Genomic DNA, 23038 nt, shown 5'->3' with positions numbered 1-23038 from the left:
ATTAAAGTCAATTAACTACGAGAGAATATTTGTCAACAGTCACCAGATCTAAAGTTATTCTGATGGGTTTTCAACAGTAAAATCAACCATAAAACCATTACCACTTATAAAAGATTTATTTATTTCTTAAAACATATTCAACTATCTAAATCCGGTTGGTCAATGAGCCAGACCGTGGTGTAGAGGAAGAGACAATGTTTTCCTCTCCAAGTAGGAAATCATCATCCCCCAAGTCTAGGTTGAATAAGTCAAACTCTTCTTTCTGAATGTCCAGGAAATGGTTGATTTCCAAAACAGTCGCTCGATTGCGCGAAATCTCTTCCCTGGAAAATACCCTTCCTGTTACTAGTTACAAGAAGCGGTTATAAATGTATGTTTTGCAGGTATTTTAACATCCAGTTGTGATGATTAAACATGTTACACTTTACACTCAGAATAATCCGTTTTAGGTATGAGTTTCAGTGGAAACAAAGCCAATAGTAGGTGTAATTTAAGCTGAATATTTAACAATGTGTTAATTTTCATTTTTACCTGCTTATTTTAAACCAACAATTTAAAAGACTCCTTCAGAGAATAAATTCAGCCTAGGTGTCTAAAAATTGTATTAACAAGTAACTGTTACACTGAATTAAAAATAACCTATTGTAATTTAGTAATTGAAATAAAACATAGTTCATACAAGAAAAAACCTATTTGAACACTGGTTCGACCCTATGGTTTTGGTGGGTCTCAATCAAACAGATTTTTGATGGAGACCCACCAAAACCATAGGGTTTTGCTGTGAATCAAAATACCCTTTTATAATTTTTAATTATTTGATTTTAACGATAACTTCCATGACTTATTTAGTTAGATTATGACTTTACTTAGTGTAAGTCGCAGATTGTGACTTACACTATGTCAGTTGATATAGTTATTTTGAGACTAAAATTTGAAGTTCAAGTTTAGTTTACATCTTCAGGGTTTCTTATGTTCGTCTCACTTGAACAAATTACAATAATTCTATTTTCAATTCAATATTAATTAATATTCAAAGTACATGCATGATATTTCTTCGGTCATTGTTTTTAATGTAGGCTAGCGTAAATATGACAGCTGAAATAAACATCCCAATACTCTGTCTATTGTTCAGCAAGAATAACATATTTCAGGTCAACAATGGAACTTTTCAAAACTCTACCAATAAACTTATCAACTCCAACTACTCAACTCATAAAAATTTCTGCTCAACCTGCCCTAATGACCTGTGGGATCTGAATTTTCAATTTTTGAATAGTAAAACACTCTTGAATTGTGTTAAGCTGAAACTAAAAGGGAACTGCCCATCATGGTTCGGAACCGAGTAGGTTGGATTGGCTTGCTCAACAGAATGTAATGGAGCAGACAACATTATGGATAATAGTTTAGAAAACAACTGTGTATTAACTTTTTAGGGAATAGACTTTTTGTATAAAATCGTAGATTTTTAGATGCCAACTATTAAAATAACAAAAAAAATGTTAAATACTCTTGTAAAAAATAGGTTAATCGGTTTTGACCACCTCATTTGGTTAGTTGGTAGGTGAACTTTTTACCCATCCTCGTAAAACTCATGTTCTTATGACTCACGTCTGTAGGTCATCACACAGGTCTCTGTGCCATCCTCTCACTCTAGTGATCAGCTGATCCTCTCTGTTGTCTATCACTTGTAGATGAAGGTCATGTGACACAGCAAGGGCTGCAGCTAGAGTCTCCTTGTCTGTCATTATCTGCAACAATTGATAGTGACAAACATATGCAACCTGAACCTCTCATAACTACAGCTGACTCCTACACTTACAGAACTGGGAGGGTGTAGTATATGTTCACTAATCCACTACCTAGTTGGATGCTTCTTTTTTAAGCATTTGTATGATTCCATTACTCATCCTTAGACACAAATAATAATGCAGGTTTATCCGTCTAATGTCTGGGACAAATTAAGTATAGAAAAAACGTAACCTACATTAGGGATAAGGCCTACCTGTCTTACTGAGTTGAAATGCTAAAAAAAGTCATGTAGATAATAAAATATAATCAAATAAAGCACAGAAATTTAGTTCCATTATTTGCAATAATCACTTCCTACAGCACTTAAATGTAAATATTGCAATTGGAAAGAAGCTGTCCTGTTAACAGTAATCCGAGTATTGAAAACTATGCATTGATACAAGACTAATAATTCTCTTAAGATTTAGAAACCCACAAAATTTGACTATAAAAGTCCATCCAAGTTCATTGAGACTGAATGGTAAAAACCCTAAACACAAAATGTGAAGTTGAGTAAAAAATAAAAAAATAAAATAATTAACAAATATGATTTATTACCTCCTGTAGCGTTGATGGTAACATGGATAAGTCATCTCTTCGAGAGGTAAGATGTGTAAGGAACCTCATTGCAAGATCTTTTAAAACTTGACTAAATATATTCTCGTGTTCTCGTATCAGAGTGAAATGTACTTGAGCTTCCTCAATAAACTGAGTAACCATGTCCTCAAGATTCTTCTCAAACTCAACATTCAGCTCCTGAAATGAAACATTTTACGGATATTAAATATTTTCATTTTTTTTCAGCAGGCTTACTCAAATAGAATGAGTCCAATATGGCACAAGAAACACAACACTTTACTTTGTACTGTACACAAACATTTAGAATATTTCCCTGTCACTGACAGAACTTTCAACTGAGAAAGGTCCAAGTTGAAAAGAGAGTTGTGTTATTTCCAGACCTTGTTGTGGCCTTGTCAAATATCACTAACTATTCAGTTTTATTATTGCTTCTGACAGAAAAAAACTGAATGAAAGATAAAATTACTTAGCAAAAGTTAATAAGTGTCATTCATTGTAAACTACTTTGAATTTTGTGGTCAGTGGCTACCTTGAAAACTTCAAGTTGCAGGCGAGATGCAAGGCATTGAGGAGGGCCCAGGTGTCCAATGGCACTAAATACTTTTGGTCCAGTGAATTTTAATTTTTAACATATTAATTATAGCCAATTGATAATCATCTAAAGATGTAATCCCTAAATTTACTAGTAACTATGGGTCTATAAATTATTTTGTATACCTTACTCCTATTAATTTGTTTTTCCGACCAGGTCAAATCGGGGGCCCAGGATACACATTTTCTCGAGACCTTGTTCAGAATTTGCTACACTACTTACTGCTTGCACGCTTTAAAAACATACCTCAAACTGCTCAAACAAGACCAGCTCTATGCCCATTAGACTCTTCCATGTTTTCTGACAAAGATCATGAAACTCAGTTATTTTTGCCCCGATAGTGACTGCTATTGATTCTTTGTCTGCTTCATTTTCTCTTGATGCTGCCATTAGCTCCTGAACTCTGACAAATATCTGGTTTTTGCTGGTTGTGAATTCTTCTACAATCCTGCCAATGAAAGGCAACATATATTTTAAACTGATGTACTAGTCAAGAAAACTATCATTTTTTTTTGGAAATTTATTGTATGAATCAATCCTTCCAGGTTTTGTAGTTCAAAAATTGTTTGGACCTCATTATCATCATTATGAGATGGGGATGCTACCTAGGTGCGTATTTCTACCCAAATACGAGTGAAGGATGGGTGTAGAATGTCGTGAGATGATCTGTGTAGCTTTGATCATCATTGTGAAGCATTGACTAAGATTAGCTTTTTCATCAATCAGGATCATTTATTTTAAGCCCAATGATCAGGGACGGTTAGGTCCAGTATCGAATCATCAAAAGCTAGGTACTGACTTTTCTTAGGATCGGACCGGCGACGTTTTGATTGTTAGGTGAGCGCTTTAACCACTCCAGCTACCCTGGCTGGGTAAAGACATAAAAGCTCTTATTCTATTGATTATCCACTAGCCATTGTCATTTCAAGTGAAAAGAAAATTCAATTCCATTGATTTTAAGTACAGTTTGAAATACTAAACAGGAAGGTGGTTGCGTAGAGAAAAATGGTTATAAAATTACTATCTTGAAAGTGATGCAAGTAAAGGGGTTGGTTTTGACTTTATAGTACGACTTGGTAAAAACTAAGTTAATGTTGGCAAGCAGGGCAAGCCTTGGAAAGTGTGAAAGGTGCGGCCACATGGGGCCTTGCACTGGAAGGGAAATACAATACTTACTGTAAAAAAGTCTGCGAGTTTTATATTAACTGTGAATGGGACTAGACAAATTAAATTTAAATTAATGCCAATAAACTAGAGTACAGTACAACCCCATTAATTTGTCACCTTCGGAACAGTAGTGGAAAAAGTCAGATTATTCAAGGAGCATATGAAATGACCAAATTATTACCTAACCGACCTTTATTGACGTAAGAAGTAGAGTTATAATCCACTATTAACATTACAAAAGTAGTCAGATCTTATAGCAGATCTCCCTGATATTACTGTAAATCAACTCACTGTTGGCTTTTCTTCTGGCTGCGGCTTTTAGCTTGTTGAACACACTGCATGAACTGTTGGATTTCTTCATTGCGTAGCTTCAACTGTTGTTGCCCAAGATTGAAGATTTCAGTTGTAACTGACCTAACTTGCTCTTGAAAGCTACGGTAATAAAAATTGAATTTAATAAGTACAGGGTGACACAAAGGAACCGGACATTTTTTAAATAAGTAGTACACAGTAGTTATAAGGAATAAACTGGATTTAATACTGTACATAGTGAGGTAAACATTTGCCATTTGTTATAAAACCGTCATTATTTGAAAATGACGTCATGCAAATGGCGGCCATGTACTTATCTACAAATGTTCATTCTGGTCTGAAAATCATCTGAAACTCGGGTCAGGAGGTTCAATGCCATTTGATATCTTCTATGATTGCAAACTTCAAATCCCCTAGAGTAGTTTGTGAGCATGAACACGCTCCTTAAGAAACCCCCAAAGGATATAATCACTAGTGGACAAGCCGGGTGATCTTGGCGGCCACGGCATGTCACCAAAGCTAGAAATCACCTTAGGAAACATTCAATACTGCTCTCTTTCTAGCAATGTTTTCGGGTGTTCTCGAAGTTCTGACAAGGCCTGGTGGTTTCTTTCTTGTTATATTCCCAGTTGTTCGGAACCCTGAAACCTATCTTAATAGCGTATTTCAACTTGGAACCGTTCCATGGCGTTCAATATTAAAATGTCGACTAAATTCCCGCTGGATTTGACGACGGATTCACCATTTCGGACCAAAGTGTCGTATGCGAAAACGCGATGGTCTATGGTCCACTGAGCCACTTCAACAAAAATGGCAAGCCTTACTGAAGGTAATGACATAACTTCAATCTTTCCTATCACGTGCAAGCACAATGGAACAGCTGTTTAAAAAACGTCCGGTTCCTTTGTGTCACCCTGTATTTTGAGGAACAAAAAACAATAATAGTTATGTAACATTGAATAACAGTAAAAACTCTTTTCACCACACTACGATGTTTTTAGCCGTTTTACAAACGTTTATTGGAGGCCCAAAACCAAGGAACATGCCAGCTGTCATCGTCATTTGGGGACTAAGCAGGTTTTTACATCCCTAGGGCTGAAAATCAGCTGTTTGCTTATTTTCTTAAACCATTAATGCATATTAAAATAAAATATACACAATCAGTATCACTGCTAATAAACTTGTTTTATTGTCACCTCAACTGCTGCTCCGCAACTATCTACATACAGTATTATTATTTTTGCTGATTCATCAAATTATTTCTTCACATAACCTTTAAGTTGTAGTTGTGTTGAATGTTAGTGTGCATTATTATTGTGGTAAATAGTGGTAAGTGGGAAAAATAGTGTTCGTAATACGGACCAAAATGGTTTTGCAGCTCTCGATCGTTTTCTCTCGACTTGGTCTCGAACTTAAAAACTATATCTAGCCGGCAAAACTTCATTTTCTGCCCTAGGTACCAAATATACTATTTCAGTTAAAATATACTGTACATTATGTAAACAAAGGTTTTGATTTTCTGAGTTTATTAAACTATGCCGTTTTTGTTTGAACACTTATTCTTTCTAAAGCAGGCTCCAGACATGCACCAATCGCCAAGCACCAAGCAGCGACTCTCTGAATTGCGAGTAGTGTGGAAAGGTGTTTGTCTATTTGTCGAGCAGGAAACATTCGTGCTCGTGTTTTCCTGTTCATTGTCGGTATTTTTGCACACATCAAAGTGAACGAATATTTGCTATTCCAGAAACGAACAGTTGCTCGGAAAACAACACATGTATGTTGACGTCTACTAATGTAATTAGCGAATAGCAAGACAATTAGATAGCCGAACGTCAAATGTTTCGTGCTTGGCGATTGGCGCATGACTGGACCAAACTAACTTAATTTGTTTCTGACAAATATTAGATAGATAGGTCACACAAAAAAATAATTAATTATAGTAAAAATATTAATTATAGTTAATAACTAATTATAGTACATAATGTAAATTCCAGACATTTGGTTATGCACACACATGGAGATCCAGAGAGAATATTATTTGGGAACCGAGTTGACCATTGTGTTTCAATTTAGGACTGGTGGTTGTAAACACGTGAGAACCTATACACCACAAATAAGACATAGTAGCACATTTCACACACAACTTATACAGAGAGGAGAGGTCAAAAGTGTTAAAAATTGCCACTACCGTAAGGACTATATTATAAAAATTAATAAGCACTTTCTTTACCTACTAAACAGTTCTTCTGCCTCCTCATCCATTAGTTGCAAAGCTCGGCCGCTCGGGTCACAACTGAACATAGCCTCACTCAACTGATCACCGTCCATCTGTTCCACAAAGGCCTCTGAGTGCAGAAGTTCTCTTGTTCTTCGTTCACAGGCCTTTCGTTCCTCCGCTTCAGCAATGCCCTCCTCTTTCTCAACTTGCTCCAGATCTTTCCTGTAATGTCAGATGCTGGTTAGATTTGTATTAGTAGACCCCAGCATAGTCAGATAGTCACAGCTTTTTTCTTCTCTTAGTGATTCAGCCATCAATGGAAGGAATAGTGACAGTCTTTTATAAAAACCCTTAAAACTTAACTTCTTTAGTTCTTGAGTATATATCAGCCAATTGTTTGGAATAGTTTTCTGCTTCTCCTCTAAAAGTCTTTTGTGGAATACTTTCACAAGTTTTTTTCAGAAGGCTTTATAGGCCCTTTGTCTAAAATGTAATTGCCCATTTTACCTGGAATTTGTGTAGACAGCGAGTCATCGGTTGGAGAGGAAAGGATATTATTCTGCTCTCTTGGATGTTGCTAATTTATATCAAAGTCAGGAGGTTGGAAAAACAAAATGAAACTAAGGTGTATTTGGAACACTGGATACATCTACAGATAAGACAGTAGGATATTGTCATACAAAATTCCGTAGATTATAAGTTAGTGAAGGCTTAGTTACTAGAACTGCTTCGATAAGGTAAAAAAAAACACTGAAAATACCGTCCAAGAAACCACTTTAATGACACATACGACTTTGAAAGGGGAAACGAAACGTTTTTGCAAAACACTACTCAAAATACTAATTTAGTGAAAATGTCAACTTGAACTCACAAGTATTTGCTGCGAGCAAGTTGTATTTCTTTCTCAGTGAGTAGTCGGTACTCGTAATAGACAAGCTGCGGAATAAACGCAGCAACATACTCTCTGAAGCCCTCATGAGCGCAGGGATTGCCTGCCATGTTCAACGATTTCAGGTTCTTGAAATTTCGCAGGTAAAGAACCTGAAGTATGACAAAACAAAGTTACATCTGGCTGAATGCATCTTCTACAATTCTTACTACAAGATTCTTTATAATGCACACAATAAATGCTGACGAGTGACGACTGACTGATTTATAATGTGCGACTACATTTATGATATAAACAATTAACGTTTCTGGTACCTATTACCTCATTTCTTAGGATTATGGCCTAAATATTTTAAGAGGTAAATTGACAGTCAAAATAATAATCATGAAGGTTTAGAATCAATTTTTCAACGTAGAAGGTATTGTGAATAAGATTGAATGCAACGATAATTTGTTGAAAAATAGCCTTTGGTGTTCAATGTGGTTAAATTTTTACATTAGCTTAGAAATATTTTATTTTAATGGTGTAACAGCCTCTAGACAACTGAATGTAAGCTGAAATAGTTTATTAAGTTACCTAACTCTGTCAAAAGATCCTTTTTTTTGTGTGTATTTATGCCAGACAGTTTCACAAAGCTGGAGTCCATTATCATGAGTGACAAAAACAAGTCAATCAAGTCATCAATACAAGTTGGCAACAACTTCTGTCAAACTGTTGTTCAAGATCTGTTGAAACAACTTATATGACTACATATGACCAATCATATGACAGACAACCAGACGCCAGATGGTGTGTATATGAAAGACATACGTTTTAAAAAATGAACAAATAAATCTTCATAAGCTGGATGTCTCCCGTAATACAGGTAACTGGCCAGCTTTTGTCAAATTTTAATGTCATATTTGTTCACTGTATTTTTGTCATGTCTTTGTTGTTTTATCTATGATTGTATGTTTGTGTTTCAATGGTTAAACAGATCTAGACAACAGCATGGATGGCCGACCAGATGTTTATGTCACTACTGATATATGTTGGACTCTAGCAGTCTATAGTATTTGAGCTACTAACAAAAAGGGTCATTTGACAGAACAAGGGAACTTTAAACCATTTTAGAAAATATTTTTCACCACACAATGTTTTAGCTGTTTTACATACGTTAATTGGTGGCTGAAAGTTACCTTTTGCTGGCCATGCCAGCTGTCATCGTTATTTGGGGACCGAGCGGGTTTTTACATCCCTAGGGACACAAAATCAGCTGCCCGCTACTTACTTAAAACATGAAGGCATATTAAATACACAATCAGTATCCATAGCATTGCAATAGAATTGTTTTATTGTTACCGTTGCCTAGCAACTATTTACTATTATTTTTGCTGATACCTCAAATTATTTCTTCACATAACCTTAAAGTTGTAGTTGTGTTGACTATCAGTGTGCATTATTATTGAGGTGAATAGTGGTAATAGGGTATAGTGTGGTGAAAAATAGCATTTGTACCATGGACCGAAATGGTTTTGCAGCTCTCGATCGTTTTAAGTTCTCGACATCGTTTCGAAACTATCTTGAGCCGGCAAAACCTCATTTTCGGCCCTAGGTACGAAATATACTATTACAGTATTCAAATTCTGATCTCTATTTACTTTTGGTAACAGGTGGTGGATAAAGTGCTCATCTTGTTAATTGTTAATATGACTTTTTTAGGCTTACAGTATTTACTTAAAGTCATAAATACGTAGTCCCAGGGTTATCAGAATGAATATTATTAATTGTTATTAACTGAGTCTTTGTCCAGAAACATGTATGAATTGCCCAGTGACCACATGGATGGATGCAAATTCAATAACCATTTAAACTTCATATTAAATCTAAAGTCAAAAGATCACAATCCACATCATCTGTGAGTTTATTTACATGAATTAATTTTCTTTTGATTAGCATACATTTTTATCCAGGACTATACTTCTCTTTTGGGTAAACCTGTAATATTAGTTTTCATCACTAGGACGAGAGTGGCTCTTTTGGTGAGGTCCAGCCGAGCTTGGAAATACAATTAAGTACCAAAAAGACACTTTTGCTCCATGTGATGAACAACTATTTTCATCATACTGTGGTTATAACCTTCTAATCATAACAAATTTAGACCACATCATTTGAACAAGTCGTCATCAATGTTTACATTTCTGTTGTTTACAAACATAACTTCAAATGTTGTGTAATTAGCAGCGGTTTTATAATATACATCAAACAAAGTTTGAGGTTAGCGAACCAAAAAAATGACCATAGGTTCTGTTCCCTATTTGAAGTTAACCAAAAACGATGATTTTGCGGACAATTTATAGAACTTAATACCCCCGCCCCAGCAAACCTGCTGACTAAGCGAATTTCCATTTGTGTGAATTGATTTTCAATTAGGCCTAAATTTAAATAACAGTAGGTTCAACGAGTACCGAGGTTTGCTGCTACAAGGAAACTGATAAAGTGTGTTTCATATATGTTTATAGTTTAGTATAAGATAAATAAATTTGCCAAGTTTAATCAAAATATATTCATTACAAAGCAAACTAGAACATTTTACAATATTCTACATAAGAATAACATGGAAATTTTAAATTTACAATTTTTTTATATTTCTCCATTACGGTACCAATAACCATACAAAAGTACTTTGATGAACTAAATTATTTTTTTTTTTAATCTCTTTAAAAAGTACATGTATTAATTAATTATTTGGAATAACCTTACACATCTCTCATCTTCAATATCGTTATTTCCAATACTGAATATTTCCAATTTTTTCAAGCAATCCAAATTTTCAACTTTTTTAATGCAGTTCTGAAACAATGTTAGAGTTTCAACTTTCCCCAGATTCTGAAACAAAGATGCATTCAATTCTATAAATAAAGTGAAATTTCAAATGTAAAACATAGGTAGCTTTATTTTAAATAAATGGGTGGGCCAAAAAAACCATACATACTTATGTTGAACATGGCAGGCAATCCCTGCGCTCATGAGGGCTTCAGAGAGTATGTTGCTGTGTTTATTCCGCAGCTTGCCTATAGTTCCATTGACTATAGGCAATGCTAGTTCCAATAGCTGTTACTCTGTTATATTCTTAGACTGTTGAATATTAATGCAAATTACAATGTTAATTACAAGGCAAAACTGTGGTTCGGATTCCACTATAAACTGTAAGTTTCTTAGTTGCCATTGGCTGAATGGGCTATTAATTAACAGCTAAGAAATATGTCGGCCAGTCACTAACAAGTCTACAAGATTGCGCCACTCATCCTACACTCATCTCAATTCATACTTGGCTTAAAATACCTACTTTCGTATGGTCGCCATTTCAAAGTAAAGTATTAATATTGATTGTTGCAATAATTAATATAGAACTCAGTTGATGCCTTTTTTTTAGTAATAACTGAGCAGTGGACAGTAGTTTTTGTTTATAGACATCCTCATACAGTGATGACATTGTTCTCTTGTTTTGAAAGCTCTTTTTAAAAATACAGCTAATCTGGGACTGCTAAGCATCAATATTGTTAAAGCAATGGGGGTTGCACTATTTTGTTTAGAATTATAAGGACCATCGCACATTAATTTTAATCAAAACCAGCATCTTTCATGAAATCTGATTTTTTTCTTTTTTATTTATGGGGTTTTTATGGGAAAATAACATGTAACAATACATTTTGAACCGTAATTTTTATAAAAATGGGATTTGTACCAACTTGTTCAGAACTAGGGTATAACGTACTAAAATTTTATCAAAACCAATCGGGCCATTCGTGAAAATTTTTTTTTCCGGTTGTTTATTGATTTCTATGGGAAAATCACCATTATGAAATCAAAAATTTTGAAAACACCTGGGGCCCATTTCATAATAAAGTACAAACTAATATTATTAGTAAACAGAGGTGCCCATCCCCCCCAAACCCAGAGGCGCAACCCCCCCCCCCAAGCCAAAGGAGTATTCCCCCCCCCAATTTATGCTGCCGTCTATTTAAACCTACCCTCCACCTGCCAATGTATCTGGCAATTTCCCTTTACCTCATAAAAAGAGCATTTCAAGTATTTAGTAAACTTGAGGTAAAGAAAAACAAACTTGCTGATAATCAATATTAAATGTTTAATTGGAAACGTCATTTAACAATACATCATTATATCTAACTAACGGACAAATTCGAAGTTTTTCAATTTACAATTCAGATACTGTATTGTCAACCAACATGTGCTCAACATACTCGGTGAATTGAATTACTCTACTCCAACACAGTATTGTAACTGTACAATATATTAGGTGGCGTTAATTTTTACAGGGCTTAAGAATTCAAACAGCTTTAAGAGCATTAATAATACTTTGACAAAAAGTATCTGGTTTCAAAATTATAGGCAGAGAGTCACGAAATAGGGCAGACTTGTTGCTCGCCACTCCCACCCAGGCTGCCTTCTACAAAAATCGCCGGGCAAAATACACAAAATACCTTAATTGCCACTAGCACAAAAGGTTTTTGTGACGAAGTAATCTTATAATTCATTTTGATAGCCCCAGGATTGCCTTTTATGACTAATAGTGATAGAAACGCATCTTGTCATACAATCCTTAATAATATATGTACGGTAGTGTCGTATTTTACTTACATATGTTTTGCTACATATGTTTTGGCGGTTCTTTAACATATTTAGACTTCCATATGTAACTTACACCATCGTCAGACTTACAAAAGGATCGACTTCTGTAGGTGTCGTCAGAATATGTTACAAACATTTAACACAAAACACAAAACTATTACAGATAGGCCTATCAATTCATGCGTGGACATTGCTGCGGGCAAGACTGGAAGTAAACTGAATCAGGTTATGACAGACCGACGTGGTCTCTGGATTGTCGTCTGCGTTTTCAACAGATTTTAGGACTAATTGTAGTGACAGAGGAGAGTGTTGAAAATATTATGGGATTCATAATTGAGTTTTCCATTCAAAACTATTGACAATAATAACCAATTTTTATGCTGGTTATAAATGATGGTCTCGAAATTCTACATTACTGCGTGATAAGAAATGTATTAAATACTTTGGAAGAGTTTGGAATACCGGTATCGGCCTATAAATAAATAAAACTAGGGACAGCACACAATTTTTGAGTGAAAACACTCAATATGAATCCCATTATATTTTCAACACTCTTCTCAGTGACTACAACAATAGTCCAATATCAGCTGTTGAAAACGCACAAAACAGACGACAATCCAGAGACCACGTCGGTCCGTCATAACCTGAACTGATTCAGTTTACTTCCAGTCCTGCCCGTGCCAATGTACTGACTCTTGTGCATTGATAGGCATATCTGTAATCGTTTTGTGTTTATATTAAGGATTGTCTGATAAGGTGCGTTTTACCATTCTTAGAAGCAATCTTAATTACGAATGGCAGAATGTTGTTGGTGTTGATTGTTGAGCTAACTTAGAAAAAGTTTTTCAGTCTGTTTATACTAAATTCTACATTCATTATGACAGCTAACAAAAAAATATCCCCCCCCCAAAATCTCCCTAAAGAAGTTCCCCCCCCAAAATTCCTGTGGCGCAAACGCGCCACGGTCCCCCCCTCTGGGCACCCCTGTTAGTAAATCAGCTATTAGTAGATCGCCCAATGCAAATCTAATGGAAATTACAAGTTACAAGTTGTAACTTGTAACTTGTAGTTTATTATGAAATGGGCCCCTGGAGATACCATAGATTAATATAGTACCTACATACCAAATTTAATCAAAATCGGACTACAGGTGTGGTCTGTAGCTCTGTACACATAAATCACTGTGAAAACCACTTTTTTGGATTCAGTGGGACCCATAACGGATATATCCACTCAAATCTCAAACTTGAAAATGTTGACAAAAACAATAATTTGTCCATATACTATTTATAAGGGGAGAAAGTAAAAAAAAAACTACCATATTAATTGCTTGACACAATGATTTTCCTTGCAGAAAGAATATTTTTATTTTAAAGGGATTTTTGTTTCTTATCTTTATCTTTAACACAATATATGTGTATATGTTTATCCCTTTGACAACAATTAATTATTAATCTTTTCCTCCATTAAAGCCCCTTTTACCTCAGAAAACTCTTACTTAGCAAGGATCTAGAATAAATCAAAGTAGCAAATGATGCAGTTTGGGATAGCATTTGATTGCACATTGAAACCAACATTCACAACTTCTTCTTTATTAGCAGGGGTGCCCAGAGGGGGGGACCGTGGCGCGTTTGCGCCACAGGAATTTTGGGGGGGGGGAACTTCTTTAGGGAGATTTTGGGGGGGGGGATATTTTTTTGTTAGCTGTCATAATGAATGTAGAATTTAGTATAAACAGACTGAAAAACTTTTTCTAAGTTAGCTCAACAATCAACACCAACAACATTCTGCCATTCGTAATTAAGATTGCTTCTAAGAATGGTAAAACGCACCTTATCAGACAATCCTTAATATAAACACAAAACGATTACAGATATGCCTATCAATGCACAAGAGTCAGTACATTGGCACGGGCAGGACTGGAAGTAAACTGAATCAGTTCAGGTTATGACGGACCGACGTGGTCTCTGGATTGTCGTCTGTTTTGTGCGTTTTCAACAGCTGATATTGGACTATTGTTGTAGTGACTGAGAAGAGTGTTGAAAATATAATGGGATTCATATTGAGTGTTTTCACTCAAAAATTGTGTGCTGTCCCTAGTTTTATTTATTTATAGGCCGATACCGGTATTCCAAACTCTTCCAAAGTATTTAATACATTTCTTATCACGCAGTAATGTAGAATTTCGAGACCATCATTTATAACCAGCATAAAAATTGGTTATTATTGTCAATAGTTTTGAATGGAAAACTCAATTATGAATCCCATAATATTTTCAACACTCTCCTCTGTCACTACAATTAGTCCTAAAATCTGTTGAAAACGCAGACGACAATCCAGAGACCACGTCGGTCTGTCATAACCTGATTCAGTTTACTTCCAGTCTTGCCCGCAGCAATGTCCACGCATGAATTGATAGGCCTATCTGTAATAGTTTTGTGTTTTGTGTTAAATGTTTGTAACATATTCTGACGACACCTACAGAAGTCGATCCTTTTGTAAGTCTGACGATGGTGTAAGTTACATATGGAAGTCTAAATATGTTAAAGAACCGCCAAAACATATGTAGCAAAACATATGTAAGTAAAATACGACACTACCGTACATATATTATTAAGGATTGTATGACAAGATGCGTTTCTATCACTATTAGTCATAAAAGGCAATCCTGGGGCTATCAAAATGAATTATAAGATTACTTCGTCACAAAAACCTTTTGTGCTAGTGGCAATTAAGGTATTTTGTGTATTTTGCCCGGCGATTTTTGTAGAAGGCAGCCTGGGTGGGAGTGGCGAGCAACAAGTCTGCCCTATTTCGTGACTCTCTGCCTATAATTTTGAAACCAGATACTTTTTGTCAAAGTATTATTAATGCTCTTAAAGCTGTTTGAATTCTTAAGCCCTGTAAAAATTAACGCCACCTAATATATTGTACAGTTACAATACTGTGTTGGAGTAGAGTAATTCACCGAGTATGTTGAGCACATGTTGGTTGACAATACAGTATCTGAATTGTAAATTGAAAAACTTCGAATTTGTCCGTTAGTTAGATATAATGATGTATTGTTAAATGACGTTTCCAATTAAACATTTAATATTGATTATCAGCAAGTTTGTTTTTCTTTACCTCAAGTTTACTAAATACTTGAAATGCTCTTTTTATGAGGTAAAGGGAAATTGCCAGATACATTGGCAGGTGGAGGGTAGGTTTAAATAGACGGCAGCATAAATTGGGGGGGGGAATACTCCTTTGGCTTGGGGGGGGGGGGTTGCGCCTCTGGGTTTGGGGGGGATGGGCACCTCTGTTTATTAGCAATCCATTTTCTTCGCTTGTCGAATTAATGACACAGCATGGGTCCAGCATTGGACTTAAGATTCACACTCTTCAAACTCTTGCCGCTTGGCCCAGCGGTAGTCTTTCAGGTTTTACCGTCATTGTTTTGTTTAAAAAAAGCCTGTTCCTCATACTTCCACCACATAAACTTAACATATGGCTAAATTTCAGATTTCAGATTGCATTCTGTGATATAGTGGATTGCCACCTACTAACTATACTTTTATGATAAACAAACCAACATTATATCCAGACTTCACATCAAATTACAGGTGATCAAACCCACCTCTAGGTTCTCTATAACCTTTATCCGGTTGAAAGACAGGTCCAGCTCTCTTAAATTTACCAGTGTTTCCAAATTCTCAATTTTCTCAATTATATTGTTACCCAGTTGTAGCTTGGTAAGGCCCGTCATCATCCAAAGGTGGTCAATGCGCAAAATATCTAAAATGGACATAAAGTATTTGTGATAATATTGATTACATAAGATGGTATTTTTAGTCTTATTACAAAATGGTTGCAGGAACAAATGAATACGGTTCTAGGACGTTGTTGGGGGGGGGGGGGGCTAAAAGGGATGTTCTACAACAGAAGGGGGTCCTCCCACAGAAGATTCAATATTTTGAAAGCCGCTTGGTGACTTTTAAAGTCTTTTTTAACGGTAGTACTGTGTCCATAAAAACCTCCATTACGTATTGCGACAAAATCTATGTTTAAATTTAAGTTTATTTAAGGGTCTAATGGGGGGGGGGGTGGCTATAGCCCTTATACTGACCCTTTAGCTCCTTAGATTGACTTTACCCTTTAAAAGTGCTACCGTATGTAATTTTCAGAACGAGTATATATCCTCTGAATTTTTATATTTACTTTATCTATCACATCTAGCTGTTGATATTGTATCACATTGCTCGTACATTGAACATTTAACTAGCCTATGTGTGTTTTATGCTATAACAATAGTGTTTTTGAAAACATCGATCTTTTTTCTTTAAGTGGTAATCCTCCTTTTTTGAAGCTATCCATGTATACGTCTGAATAAAGACTATTGACTATGACTATATCACTTGGTGCATCCTCAATGATACTTGGCCTATAGTTACTTTCTAGTGTGATACTACACCGTATCAACACACATTGCAACTTTGTGTAGATTTAAGATGTAAACTGTAGAAGTCTTTAGTATTTTACCACTTATATTTTAAAAACATTCATGTTATATTAGACTTAACTTACTTTCTTTACTTGAATTCTACATTTTTGCCTGAGTCCGATAGATTGTGTCATAAACTTAAGAAAGAAATAATTTATTATATAAAATAAATTATATCCTTCTTCTTCTATCAAGCAAGCTGCTGAACACAAAGGATATAACAAACAATAATAACTAAACCGAAAAAAAATTAACTAAATAAAACTGTACAATAATTTAGAGTATAAATGATTTCTTAGGATTGATATTGAAGTTTCAACGTGACAATGGAAATTGTCTTTAGAATTTTTGTATATAAAATGAACTATATAAAGGGTGATTTTTTTATTGGTGCGGTTTTTAAAACTAAACGAAAAAATAAAAAACAACCTGCATTGACATACAAATGCATTTATTTGAACTACAGTGTCATGACATTAACGTTTAAAAATGATTTCTGGCATATGGGCTCCATTCCGTTCGCGTAGAAAGCCCAATCGAGAAGTCCAATTTTCGAATACTCTTTCCAGCAACTGTGGTTGAATTCCGCCAATAACTTGACGAATGTTAGCTTCCAAGTCATTTTTAAGTTTGTGGCTTATCAGCGTATACTTGAGACTTAACATATCCCCACAGAAAGAAGTCTGTTGGCGTGATATCACACGACCGTGGGGGCCAGTTGACACTACCCCTAAATGAGATGATACGTTCACCAAATGTTTCTGCCAAGAGGCCAATTGTGTCGTTTGCCGTGTGGCACGTCGTGCCGTCTTGTTGGAACCAGACATTTTCTAAATCCACTTCAAGTTCGTTTAGCTGAGGAACGAAAAAGTCCCGTAATATTGCCTGATAGCGTTGAAACTTTAAATGACTTGGAAGCTAACATTTGTCAAGTTATTGGCGGAATTCAACCACAGCTGCTGGAAAGAGTATTCGAAAATTGGACTTCTCGATTGGGCTTTCTACGCGAACGGAATGGAGCCCATATGCCAGAAATCATTTTTAAACGTTAATGTCATAACACTGTAGTTCAAATAAATGCATTTTTATGTCAATGCTGGTTGTTTTTAATTTTTTATTTAGTTTTAAAAACCGCACCAAAAAAATCACCCTATACAATATTTACAGAATTTATACTTTAAAAACTTGGCCGTTACGGATAGGCTTGGCGGACAGAAAATTATCTCACGAGTGGCTATCCTCAAGTCTAATAATCTCTTTAAATTGAAAGAAAATGTTATATAAGATAAGGACTAATATATGCATTAGGTGAAGTTTTGAGTATAACAACATAGTTCTAACTTCTACCTGTTTAGTGTTGGTATGACCACACCAATCATATTTTATCAGTACAAACGCTTTGAATGCTTTTTAATATATTACTGCATTCAAAATTGAGAGGACTCAAATCACAAGGCTTCACTTTACATATACATGATTAAAGTTAATGCTTACTCAGAAACTCCAGTCTCAAGTAGCCAATTTCTTTGAGGTCATACCCCTCTTCTTCAATCAGTTTTCCTGCTTCACCTTTAGGTCCTTGCTCTTTAACTGCCTCTTGAATGATGTTCATGTCTATAACTCCAGGCTGGATGTCTGATCTTACAACTACTTCCATTTTAATGTATTTGGTAAATAAAGCAACAAATTTTATTACTAAAATGTATAACTGTTCTTCTCAAAATATGTCGGTTCACTTAAAGTATTTGTAGTTTACTCTTGGACTTTGGTTGTATTACCCTATGGTTGCCAAGCAACAAGAGCATTGTTGTATTGTTGCCATGGTAACTTACCCCTTGTTGAAGCTACATGGATAAACTAATTACATCAGTAACAATCAATCATTCTGAGACTGAATATTTGAGCAAGTGCTGTTTAGTAATGAAATCATTAGTACTTATGTATTTGTTAATTTCAGCATAACTATTAAAAGCAATCTTGCTGATTTTCAACCAAACAAAATAAAATAGAGCAAAGTATTTCTTTTTTATATGATGTAATAATATTTCTGATAAAATTACTGAAAGTAAGTTTCCCATAGCCAAACCATCTCTGATGCTTGTTCCTTAAATTGATGGTTGTTACTGTACATCTGATGTGAAGGAAATGTGATAATTTGTGGCCTCCTGTAATACAAGGGCACTGCATCGATGTAATCACACCGGCCGCCTAATTACCATGGTAATAAAAGTATTAACAAACGTGTAAATATATGTGACGAGCATGCATGGGAAGGACGGCAACTAATTTGAAATGAGTTACTATCAATTTAATTGTTAATACATATAAAAAAGATTTTCAACGGAAACATGTCCACCCCATGCCGTGGACAACCGCGGGGGAGGGAAGGATAGTGTAGACCAGACCGCGACTCACAGACTCTTTTAACTCGACTGATCACCCCAGGTCTCTCGGTTCGGCGGTCTACACGTCACACAGGTTGATGACACCGTTGACAGTTGAGGCCACACTTTCCATGCCACAATGAGTGATAAATATAGAATGGTGCTACCACACTATTTTGACTACTGACGGAATGCGAGAGAAGAGGTGCCATTCTGCGTGCGTGGGATACCTCTTGTTGACGTGGCACGTTCTGTGTGTTTGTACCCTAGACAATAGATGTAGGTAGCAGGAAATATGCACAAGTATGAGTAGTTTATGAACTCACCATCAGAAGTACAACTATGTCCAGGTGCCTAAAGCCTGACACCTATCTTCTGAATACATTCCAGGGCCTAAATGGGGTTTTCTCTACCAACTAAATCATTCCAACATAAGTGGCAAACGATTAACCCACCCACTTGATTACCAGCAGGAAGGAGCAGATAACCTAGGTGGAATAGGCTAACATTTGGATGGTTGAGACTCTAGTTCATTTAAAAAGGTTCATAAGGCAATAAAGATTTATGTATTCCACAAAAGAATTATATTTGATTTGAGAAACAAGGATAGAACTTCTTTCAAATCAAAAAAATACTTGTTGTGCCAAAAACTATAATCTATCTATCTATCTATATATTAATAGGCAAGCATGTTTCTTTAAAACCTTTTTTCTCAGCTTGTGTGCATCGTGGGGTAAATCTGCGCATACCGTTAGAAAGCAATTTTCCTGTAGGTGTGCAGAATCCCTTTATAAATTTAAATAGGCTCAAAGATAAGCACAAAAAATGAATTAAAAAATTTGAAAAAATTAACATGGATCTTATGCGTTGCCATGCTGGTGACGAAATAACAACGAAATATAAACAGAAAATCAAAACAAATGGAAGAAACTCCAATCACATGTTTTATTTACAGTGTGTGGTGAAAATAGAGAAGTGAGTACATTACATATTTTTGGTCGAGTTTCGACCACTGGACGACCTCTCGTCTATATATTAATAGGCAAGCATGTTTCTTTAAAACCTTTTTTCTCAGCTCGTGTGTATCGTAGGGAAAATCTACGCATACCGTTAGAAAGCTATTTTCCTGTAGGTGTGCAGAATCCCTTTATAAATTAAAATAGGCTCAAAAATAAGCACAAAAAATGAATTTGAAATTTTAAAAAATTAACATGGGTCATATGGGTTGCTATGGTGATGACAAAATAACAACAAAATATAAACAGAAAATCAAAACAAATGGAAGACATTTCAATCACATGTTTTATTTACAGTGTGGGGTGAAAATAGAGAAGTTTGCACAAAACATACTTTTGGTCGATTTTTCGACCACGGGGCGTACTCTCGTACTTATTTAATACGCAAGCATGTTTTTTGTGACAATTACTCCTCAGAAACTACTGAACCGATTTACATGTTTTTGGTGTCATTGGAAAGAGCGTAACGTGAAGTTGTGCAGGAAACTTTCTTTTTAGGGAAATAATAAGAGAGTGAGGCCCTGGGGCCCTTTAAAGTTTCGTATTCCTCCATAAGATTAACATGGGAAACAAAAATTGTTATGCAACTCCAGCTGTTGTCAGAAATTAAGTGAGAAGAAGAACATACGTTAATTTTAACCAGTCAATAAGTTTGCTTCTTTTACATTTAGTTTGCTACAAACATTTACTCACTTGGTTGAAATGAAACATTTACTATTTGAATTCGGGTTGGCGTAAATATTACAATGGAAAAAAGCGAGAGAGCCTGGATAAATTAATATATTCTGTTATGTACAGCTTGAATATTTCCATAATCTTTGGGTCGAATATTTTAAAGTCATCACAAATTATGAACGTTATTCCTTTTAAAATAACGCCTCTAATACTTAGAAATTGCTCGAATTCGAGCAACAGGGACACTAGTTTAAATTATTAGGCGTCACATTGGTTACAACACAGAGCAGCAACAAAGTTTCGATGTCTGTTTTTTAGCAATTTGGTTGTCTTAACCAATAAATGTAGATTAATCTTAGGCTAGACAAATTTGAAACTTCAAGTGTATTATTTTTTATCCCTTATTGTTTAAACTACATCTAGTCTGGTATAATAACATAACATCTTTGATTCTCAATTTTTCCTTCTGGTTGGAGTCGTATTAAGAAACCTTGAAGGTATGATAAAAAAGGAATACATTTTTTGGGAGATTCACATGAGAATAAAACTAGATAATATTCATAATTGAAAGATCAGATATTACTTAAGAGGTTCTGCATACAAAATAATACAAAACAGCCTACTAATAAAATAAAAATAAAATAATAAATAAAAAACCAGAGGGTCAAAGTGGTCTGTAGCACCATAGTTAATGGTAGCACTCAATGGTTTGGTAGGGCCAAAACAGCAATCAATTGTCTATTAAAGGTAAGGCTTTGATCCTCTGCCCACTAAAGTTAAGTTGAGTTGGTTTTAACATTCAATTTGATAAAGTTAGTCTCATTTCTTCAGGTAGCCACTAAAGTTAAGTTGAGTTGGTTTTAACATTCAATTTGATAAAGCTAGTCTCATTTCTTCAGGTAGGCTAAACTTAAATAGTATAAACACCTTTTGTATATTGGCAGATAATGCTGCAAGACAGTGGAGTGTTTGAGATGCTCACACTAGCCCAAGAGCTAGGCGTAGAAGAGCTAAGAGCTACTTGTGAAGACCATGTGACATCAACCCTGTCTGTCCTCAACGCTTGCACGTTTCTGTCAGCAGCTCTGGAAATACAGGACAGACCTGCAGGTAAATGCTAGGTCTACTGTGTTAACTTTTGTCTGTTTGTTGTTAATTAGGCCTAATGACATTAATGTCCTATAGGAACCTATAGGACACTTTTTTTTAGATAGGGTCAACCGGGGCTAATATGAACAAAAAAAGTAAACTTTTGACATTAACTCAAAAATGGTAAATGACAGAAGAAAAGAAAAAATAGTAGTGTATACAGCTCTTTTAGCTGAATCTATTTATTTACTAACAAAAACCATAAATGTAACCATTATTTAAAAAAAAATTAAAAACCACTGTTCACATTAGCCCCGCTAAAAGGGGCTAATGTGAACAGCCCATGGGGCTAATGTGAACACTCTTAATAACTCTGTTATTTACAACACTAGGCATATGTGGGGGCTGTTGTGAACAAGCCTAGGGTCTAGTCTACCAGTTGCAATAAGTCTCAATATTTTATCTTAAATAGTTTTTGAGATATGAAGGTATCTTTGGAGAGCCGCGGGTCGCCCTACGGTAACCCTTTTTTTTAAAACCATTTATAAATATTATACAGGGCTAATAATAAGATATAAACAAGAAAAAAATTATCTGTCAACATACCTGAGTATTTATTAAAAATTTCTTCCACATACAAATTGTTTAAAGCACTTAAAAAAACAATAATTTAAGACAATGCAAATTGTTCGTTTAGGCAAATGACAGTTTATTGCACTTTTAGGCCTATTAGGTAAATATAAAAATGTGGACTAGGCCTACCGGTATTCAACACCTTAACTGTTGTCTTTGTTTTAAAACTGTTTTATCACTGTAAGGCCTTCAAAGAAGTTTATTGAAGAACTTACACCTCAAAAACTTCGACAATTTTGTCGAAGACATACTTATGTCTATTGTATGTATATTGTATGTATATTGTTGTTCATAATAGCCCCATGTCACTGTTCACAATAGCCCCCATTCACTGTTCACATTAGCCCCCCAACTTTGAAAGCTTATAACTTTGGCTGTTATTAATATATTTTAACTTTGGGAAAAGGAAAATAATCCCCAATTCTTATTTAACAAAATTCAGGCTTAAGATTATTCCTACAACCAATGTAAAAATTGTTATAACAAAAGTTTTCACTTTGCGGGGAAAAGTTTTTTGGGCGGAGAAAAAGTGTTTTAACAAAGTATTTTTTTAAAGTACCTAAAAGTCAAATTTGAAGTTT

General features: G+C 35.2%; 2 protein-coding genes across 3 annotated transcripts in view; one reads left to right on the top strand and one right to left on the bottom strand.

Annotated features, from left to right (window-relative positions):
* The window catches only part of LOC129002882 (uncharacterized), a 64576-nt gene that overhangs the window by 22818 nt on the left and 18720 nt on the right, over positions 1 to 23038 (top strand). Inside the window, exon 4 of the mRNA XM_054430992.1 lies at positions 21680 to 21845. Within this exon, the coding sequence (XP_054286967.1) occupies positions 21680 to 21845 (166 nt within the window). The remainder of the gene's footprint in view (positions 1 to 21679; positions 21846 to 23038) is intronic.
* LOC129002880 (dynein regulatory complex subunit 3-like) lies at positions 110 to 18416 on the bottom strand. Of its 2 annotated transcripts, XM_054430990.1 has the most exons (10): positions 18155 to 18416; positions 15797 to 15954; positions 10288 to 10413; positions 7528 to 7697; positions 6669 to 6878; positions 4418 to 4558; positions 3206 to 3407; positions 2347 to 2544; positions 1609 to 1748; positions 110 to 323 (listed from the first exon to the last, which is right to left on the bottom strand). In XM_054430990.1, the coding sequence occupies exons 1-10, from the start codon at positions 18315 to 18317 to the stop codon at positions 146 to 148; spliced, it is 1686 nt and encodes a 561-aa protein (XP_054286965.1). In that variant the 5' UTR covers positions 18318 to 18416; the 3' UTR covers positions 110 to 145. The 2 variants fall into 2 exon arrangements, with proteins under 2 accessions (XP_054286965.1, XP_054286966.1); XM_054430991.1 differs by lacking the exon at positions 4418 to 4558.

This window comes from Macrosteles quadrilineatus, unplaced genomic scaffold (assembly GCF_028750875.1).
Source record: "Macrosteles quadrilineatus isolate MER2022 unplaced genomic scaffold, UCM_ALF_1.0 Scaffold_9__3_contigs__length_116548681, whole genome shotgun sequence".
Classification (NCBI taxonomy): Eukaryota; Metazoa; Arthropoda; class Insecta; order Hemiptera; family Cicadellidae; genus Macrosteles; species Macrosteles quadrilineatus.
The sequence above is the reverse complement of the archived record's forward strand: the minus strand, read 5'-3'. Positions and strand labels throughout refer to the sequence as shown.